The 8,484-nt window shown below is 37.9% G+C and overlaps 1 protein-coding gene across 5 annotated transcripts in view; it reads right to left on the bottom strand.

Annotated features, from left to right (window-relative positions):
- Positions 1–1,104: 1,104 nt before the first annotated feature.
- slc6a9 (solute carrier family 6 member 9) overlaps positions 1,105–8,484 on the bottom strand; it is a 33,646-nt gene continuing 26,266 nt past the window's right edge. For all 5 annotated transcript variants that reach the window (XM_068648648.1, XM_068648649.1, XM_049747542.2 and 2 more), the window contains 7 exons: positions 8,201–8,304; positions 7,189–7,426; positions 6,928–7,062; positions 6,687–6,786; positions 6,181–6,281; positions 5,181–5,351; positions 1,105–4,877 (listed from right to left, as the gene is read on the bottom strand). In XM_068648648.1, coding sequence (XP_068504749.1) covers positions 4,635–4,877; positions 5,181–5,351; positions 6,181–6,281; positions 6,687–6,786; positions 6,928–7,062; positions 7,189–7,426; positions 8,201–8,304 — 1,092 coding nt within the window. In that variant the 3' untranslated portion in view covers positions 1,105–4,634. The remainder of the gene's footprint in view (positions 4,878–5,180; positions 5,352–6,180; positions 6,282–6,686; positions 6,787–6,927; positions 7,063–7,188; positions 7,427–8,200; positions 8,305–8,484) is intronic.

The following is an 8,484-nucleotide window of genomic DNA, read 5'->3' as shown; positions in this document are numbered from 1 at the left end:
TAAGCCGCTACGTATAGCCACAAAGCTAGCAGTTGTGGTTTAATAGTTGGAATGATACAACAAAACCTGCTTGGCTTGGAGTATACAGCCAACAAACAGGTTGATTTATGATAGTCTGACATCAGGATAAAAGATTGCACAGCTAGCGCACGACCAGTGTCTCGCAATCTGAATCACATAAAATGATGTGGCGTGCCGTATCTGGCCCCCGGGCCTTGAGTTTGACACCTGTGGTTTAGACTATATGCTACACTGATCTCAAGGCTCTCAAAATTGCTTTCTGTCAGTAAATGTGAATCCAGTCAACCAAATGTCCTTCGGCCACGCACACGCACACACACTTTCTGCAGTGAGCACTTTCCATCACAGAGACGCATAAATGAACAGTAACAAGATTATTGTGAAGTTTGATGATAATTAACAATGGGGGTGTGTACTTCTGTTTATTCAAGCATCTTCCCTGGCGGCACAAAGATGGATGGCCAATGAAATGGCCTTGAACAAGAAGCTTAATGTGATATCTCCAGTGCTGGTGGCTAAGTGGTGAGTGTTTGTGTGGTTGATGTTTCGTTCGACACAATTGACCTTTTCACCATTACGTCACATTTACATCTAGGTGGCAAAAACTTATAAGGCGCACCGGACTATAAGGCACACCTTCAATGAATGGCCCATTTTAAAACGTTGTCCTTATATAAGGCGCACCGGACTATAAGGCGCACCATTAATGCATCATGTCAGAGTTTTAATCCGAATCAAATCATTCTCCATTTTATCTTTTTTATTTCAACTTCAGACGCAACAAATTACTTTATAATCACAAAATAATGATCCATAGTCATTTTGATTCATGATACATAGTCTTCAGCGGACCACTTATGATTGATTTCATGACACAATGCTTCGGGCCAGTTTAAATATACTAGGAATTTGGTCCATATATAAAGCACACCGGACTATAAGGCGCACTGTCGGCTTTTGAGAAAATTTTAGGTTTTTAGGTGCGCCTTATAGTCTGGAAAATACGGTAAATGAATAAATTGCTTCGAAGAGAGACAGAACGTCACCCGTAATTTTCAATTCAACAGGTGAGTGACAATAACATTATTGATCTTTAAAATAAATTTTATTTTTGAATGTAATTTAACAGTTTTACAATATACAGCTGACAAGACAAGACTGTATTTGGACCCTAAACATTGAAGAAGAAGAAGAACAGATACAGTTAGAGATATGATACAAGGTACCAAAAGAACTGTGCTCTTTTCACCTTTGTATTTCCTCTCAAGTTCTACCATGTGACATTTTGCTCATGGTAACAACATAGAAGTTCACAAACTACACTTTGACCATTTCTTTTAGTAGGACCACAGGAATGTTTTTTTCCCAACTTGGAAATGTGCATTCATAACAAAGCACACATCCTCTGGTTGCTTGCAAAAAAATGTCTATTTAAAGTAATATTAGACGAAATAAACATTGGATCAGTGGCAAATTCAAGAGAAAATGTTTAAGATTTTGCAACTGTTTGAACCCCAATGTGTTTGTTCATATTTTTACATTAAAAGTTAGTGCAGCGTGGAAGCATAGTATTATAGATACCCCATGCAGAATATACCACAGACTGTAAAATGAAAAATGGGTCCTGAAATCTGTGGAATCATTCTTCATCAATCAAATAAAACTGTTAAAATTACTAGGAGTATAATTATTATTATTTGGTGTTTGTTTTGTTCAGGTTTTAACATGTTGAATGTTTAGGATTAATGTGAATTAGTGGCCACTGCCTCTATTAAGATTAAACCACATGTGACAAACACACAAAGAAACAAACAAACATAGAAACAAACACACACAAAAAACAAAGTTATGTTGCTGCCACCACTGTCCATACCCGAGCTCACTCACTGTACAAACTGACCTTTTTATCTGTAGTTCAAGTTTCAATCCATAGCTTTTTGTTTGGCAATACTCGTATAATATCAGCTGGCTATATCTTGTGTTTTCTGAGTATATAGTTTTCAAATAAAACAATAACAAAAAAAAAACAATAAAATAAGTAGATTTTTTCCGTTTAGTACAAAATTGTTTTAAAAGATGGGCTCTATATAATTATCCATAAAAGAGTCAAGATTAGAGATACATTGACATTAACACTACGTCTGCTCTACATGCAGACTCAGCAGTAAAGCTAATTCACTACATGCACTACACAGTACACATGACATCGACATTAAACAACTAGAAATGGCAAATCTAAAGGAAACAACCTCATACTCACCCACCTCACACTAAAGACCACCCCGCCCCCCCCAACACACACGCAAGCACTCACACACACAATCATTTATATAATTTGTACATTTCTTTACAAAGGTCAAACAAGTTGTGGGTCACCAGAGATAGAGAGGGCATTCATAGAAATAATATGAAAACATGTTTTTACTTCTAATAGCAGTGACACAGAAATAATTTGAACTATGGTTGACCCGAATAAACACTGGAAAAAATATAACATAATTTGATGAACACATTTCCTCCAAAAAAATGATTCATCCATTTTCAATGATTCAATTAAAATATTCACCAAACAAAATACATAATGTAGTCTAAGAATTTAAATAAAGACATCTCTCTCTTTCGAAATAATAATTAGCCTGGTGGTTTCAATTAAGCAGCGTCTATTTTGTGAAAACCTATTTAAAAACCGCACTAGGAGGAAAAAAAAAAAATCTGTGCTTGTTTTGTCCCCACATATCTTGCCAGTCCATCTGTGCTTTCACTGCTGTGCGTTTCAACTTAGGCCCATCTTGTGGATAAAATAAGCTACTGCACTGTTTCATCTATAATGTACAAACAAGTCCATTTATTTTAGGAGGAAAAATGTTTTCATTAGCAAATGATTAAAAGCAGCAAAATAGAGCCAACCTTATGTGGCCAAATAAGTGTGCTGAAATCCTTAGGCATGATGACTACTTTGTACTTATTGGCTCGGGACACGAGTTTACGTGTTCAATGTCCATGAATAAACAAATTAAACTGTTACACTATTTTATTCCTCAAATCTTTTTAGTGTGCAATATACTATATACTGTGTTGTATAATATACATATTCATTCTCTACGTGCAGCATTGTGGCTCTGCAAAATGCCAAACACGCAAATCAGCACATGTACTTTCAGGTGTTCAATAAAAACAGTTACGAAAATAAAGAAAAAACACGTGTAACAAAATTACTGGTATTGTAGTTTTGTGCTGAATTGTGCTATGTCAAACCTCACACTTTCTTTTGAAAACATCACCATCCATTATTCTCTCTTACAAGTTCCCAAAATAAGTTGTAACTGATGACTATTTAAGATTCAACTTTTTATTTTTTGTAAATGAAAAAAAAAAAAGGTCTTACTAATGATTGACACTTACAATAGTGAGATGACCAAATGATAACTGTAGTACAAAACTATATAACTACATTTCACATTTTTGATAAAAAAAAAAAAAAAGTTGGTGCTGTTCTGGAAACAAGCAGCCATTTTTTTTTGCTTGAAAGATCACATCACAGCCTCAGAACACACCAAATGAGGTGGACTGCTACAACCACACAAAATAAGACAAGATATAAACCAGTGACTGGTTAACTCCTCTGCTCAATATTCTTTCTCCCTCATGCACATTCCAAAATTGCATTTTAGAGAAAAAGGATTGCTGGAAGACTAACAAAGAATTGTAACTTCTTAATACTTCTAATACTGCTCACAGTCACATCCAACAGGTATGCGTGTGTGTGTGTGTGTGTGTGTGTGTGTGTGTGTGTGTGTGTGTGTGTGTATACGTGTGTTGTCTGATATGACACATTATATAATACCATATTTTTCATCATCAATACAAGGTTTTCCCAGGCAAAGCACAAAGTTGAAATGAAACCTGAGAATGGACCTAATATTTCTGTACGGGGAATTATTGTGTGTTATAATCCAAGCAACATCTTTTCAATGACGATATTGGAAGCTTCTGTTTGTGCTCAGTGTACTGTTGTCATGAAAAGAAGCATCCTAAATAAGGAGAATAACAGCAAGGACTAGTTTTTCAAATCAACTTTGTGTAAAGTATTATAATATGCATATAATTAATGCCCCAGTGTAAATTAGTGGTTTTAATTGTGTGCTTTCTCGCTGACGAAACCTGAATCAGCAGGTCCATAATAAGATGACAGGCGTGTGCTTCTGTGCTGCTGCAAGCCCAACAGAGCAATTCTTACAATCTACTATACCTTCAACTGCATGAACATTGCATAAACATGTTTTTACAAACAATTGTAAGGAAAAACAAACTGGTATATTAAATTATGTGCAACACATTTACAAACCGCGCACGCACATAAACTACGTCGTTTGGACAGTGACCCAATTTATTCTTGTGCCTTGTTTTTTTTGTTGTTTCTTAAAGATACAACACAGGTAACTAGCAGAGGTTAGGATGGATATAATAAGCCTTTACAATATGTAAAGGTCTCCAGTAAAAAGGGATCTTCCCCACAGAGGACTGTGGGAAAGTGTGGTGCGCGTAGTGGAGAAGGAAGGAGAGGGGACAAGGGGAAGATGGTGTCAGCAGTGGGTGACAAAGTGGGATGCCATCTATGCACTCGGGTTCGGGTTGTTGTGTGTGTTGGTGGAGCCGTTGCTTCCCTGGATGGTGAGGCTGATGTCATCCTTCCTCTCGTTCTCCTCCTCCTGCAGCTCCTCCTTCAGATCATCCTTCTCCTTGAAAGGACGAGCCTCCGCTCTATCTTCAGAGGCTGTAGGGGCATAGCGGCCTGTGCGATGCTCTCGCAGGGCTGGGCCCCACTTTGCATGTGCCTTGCACGCGTGCTTCAACCGCTGTGCAAAATAAGAGAGGATGGATGGTTTCGAAGCGGATGCAATTAGTAAATGCAATCCAAAGCCATGTCTAATCTGAAAAAATATGGTTTCAGTGACATCTGGTGGCATTTTGGTGCATAGCAACTGAAAGGAAACCTTCACTCAGTCGACGACATCTTGAAGCTTTTAGGCAATGAGCTCTGCTACACACATTTACATCAGAATGGGAGTTGACGTTCCGCGTGAGGGACCACGATAAAAATAAACCAGCAGGTCTAAATTGTGGTATATGGAGTATAATGTGATTTTGACGCGTGTTACCTCTCTAAAGGTGGCTCCTGGGGACCTTGAGATCTTGTAGAAGGCATAGATGGGTATGCAGATCACGGAGGAAAGCGCCATTAAGAAGCCAATAGCCAGAGACCAACCGGGATATATGTAGTCATTATAGGTGATAGGCTTGTACTGGATCACTGTGAAGATCAGGATGAACTGGGAGGACAAAATGGAAGCAATTGAATACCTGAGTGCTGCAGAAAAATGTAACCAATATAGCTCATTTAATAGTCATTAGTGTCCAGTAGTGCAGTTAGATTTTTTTTTTAATTATTTTTCAGATCTTAGCTTCTGTGTGATGTCATGTAAACGTAATCTGTCCTGTGCAAGTATCTGATTGCCATACCAAATGAGCTGACTGCTTTCAAACTAGCAATAACATTTGACACCTCCATGGTAATGTAAGATTTTCTAATCTGAAAAATGCATTTTCAGACCATAGGTGCAAAATGTTCCATAAAACAAAAGGCCCAGTTACTACCTCGAAATAATAACTCGAAAATGCTCAACCGCGTGGAAGATCATTCAGGAACAAGGAAGAGTACCCACATCCGTCACTATAAACTCTTCAAAAGCTCAGCCATGTGCTTAATTGACCTTACAATGCTTTTGTAAGAATCACTTCATTTCAGTGAAATTGTAAAAGCACAAACCATGCAATTGGTTTAATTCAAGTGCTGACTGCAATTATGAGCAAAAATGGTCAGTTGCAGTGCAGGCCTTGGAGAGCAGTTCTTACTCTGAGATGGAGATGGAAACATGCCTAGAATCTGACCAGTAATCCACAACATTGAATTCATTGCTTGGTTCAGAAGCTTAGTGGACAAATACTGAGCTGCACTCATCCATTTCCTAGTCATAAATATTTTCAACGTGAGGTTGAAATTGTAAACAAAGCCCAACATATTAGCTGGAAATGTAGGTCATATTCCTAAAATGCGCTAGCAGTATGCAGACTTTGATTTGTTTGTGTGGGTACACTTACTGAGATAATGACTGGGGAGATGAACCTCCAACAGACTTTGAAGAAGAGTGGGGGTGGGAAGCCCAACATCATCTCAACATCTTTAAAGTAGTTTTGGTGACCTGGAGGAAAGAAAAAAAAAAAGGTCAAAAATTAATATCATTTGAGCTACATTCAAATGACAAAATTAGAGCAACCATGTTGAGGAATTTAACCTTTAAATGGTAGCTACAAAATAATCTGTGGGGTGAAAGAAATGTCAAAAGTTGAACCAGCAACCTTCATAATTATACATCTATCTTCATTTTTAATCCAATCATAATGTCCAGAGACTTTATATTGATGGTAATAGAAATCATTTCTTTTCTTAATAGCTGAGATAAGAAAAGGGCCAACCATTAACAAAGATTAAAAAACTAGGCCCCAATGTTAATCCTACTCAAATTACAGTCTTTAAAAAATAATTCAGTCCCATCCCACATGAACAATGACAATTTTAAGAATACTTCCAAAAAAATTCTCCTTACCGTAAACATACATGACGCAGACACACATAATGCAGGAGATGATAACTAGAGAGAAACTAGCAGCGTAGTTATCCATAAGTAGCAACCAGTAGATTCCTGCCTGTAAGCATAAACATAACAAGTGATTCAGAACATTTCCAGTCGGTACAAGAAAAGCATGGCTGTATGAATCGTAGGTATGCATTGGGTTCTCACAGTGATAAACAAAACAAAAAATTCAGGCATAGTGTTTTGGCCTTACCTGAGTTGTCAGTGGAACTCCCAGAAGGAATCCAGCAACAGCCACACCCAGCGTAACTACAGTTTTATTCCTGATGATCCAGTCGGTGCCAATCTCATCAACAATGGCTGTCACCAGCGTTTCCAACAAACAGAACTAAAATGAAAAATGAGTAACGAATCAAACATCAAAATGTCTGCAATTGTACAAACAGTGTACTGCATTTTTTTTTTCATGGCACATAATGGAAAAAAATTACGTAGGCTTGCTTTCAAGGCTTACCTGAGTCCCCAGTCCCAGGAGGATTAACATGAAGAAGAAAAGAAGCGACCAAAGTGGAGAAATGGGGAGCAGAGTGAGGGCTTCTGGGTAAGCCACAAAGGCCAGTCCTGGGCCATGGTCAGCTACCTCTGACACAGGCACGTTAAGGTGGTGTGCCATAAAACCCAGGATTGAAAAAATAACAAAGCCAGCATAGACACTGGTTGCACAGTTGGTTATGCTGATGATGATGCTGTCTCTGTATATAGAAAAACAGGTTGGAAGGAAATTAACCGTCTGCTAAGGCATAAGTTATTGCACACAAACCTAGAATACCTTGCTTTATTCTTTGGGGCACAGAAAATTCCATTCCACACAATGCTCCCCTGATATCCACAGAGGGTATAAAAACTTGACACACCTCTGTTTTATGATGTTGAAAAAATAGATTAAGAAAAATGAAGTTGCAGCAGTGGGGAAACTTCAATTGGGATGACGGCCTCAGAAGTAGATTAGGCTAGAGTGCAGCATTTTTGCGCAGATAGCTTCAAGTCAGTTCAGACCGTTCCGCCTCTTTTCTCTCTCCCTGATGCACTCGTTCTACTAGAAAGTGCGGGTGAGTAAATTACTGTAAATTCAATCTGCCTTCGTTTTGCCTACTCAACATTTTAGGACTATCTTGCTTCGCAGACCTTTGCAAATAAAAAGTCACTGCTCTGTTAAACTCAACCCCTTACAATCATAATCTGGAATAGGATATTGACTCACGCAAGGCAGAAACACTTGCTAATGCGACAACACATCAAGATACGCTTGATTTGCACACCAATATCAGCAAAAATGTGACTTTTATGACATTTTATTCTATCAGTTTATCAAATATGTTTTCTACAACATTGGGCATTTGTTTAGCATCACTTGCACAATCTAATCAACTCAAGTTTTATCAATGATTCTGTCTAATCAATAGATGACTGTACAGATGCATTTCATAATAATTGTTCTTTTTTTTATTAATGGTAGTTCAAAGCACCTGAAACAATTGTTGTGGAACTTGTTGTAAGAAGCCATGGTAATCAGACCACCCCAAGCACATCCCAGGGAGTAGAAAATCTGTGATGCAGCATCTCCCCACACCTAGAAAAACAACAATCCATTGATAGAAGTAAATAAAAATAGGTTGTGTATGTGGGCTCTTTGATTTTCACACTGAGTTTTACCATTTTATTATTTTGAACAAGAAAGAGGAACGTATTTCACTTTTTTAGTCCCAAATTTGAAATGTCTTACGGGCTTCTCTGAGGAGCCAGAAAAGTA

Source organism: Syngnathus scovelli, chromosome 17, assembly GCF_024217435.2.
Source record: "Syngnathus scovelli strain Florida chromosome 17, RoL_Ssco_1.2, whole genome shotgun sequence".
NCBI lineage: Eukaryota > Metazoa > Chordata > Actinopteri > Syngnathiformes > Syngnathidae > Syngnathus > Syngnathus scovelli.
The sequence above is the reverse complement of the archived record's forward strand: the minus strand, read 5'-3'. Positions and strand labels throughout refer to the sequence as shown.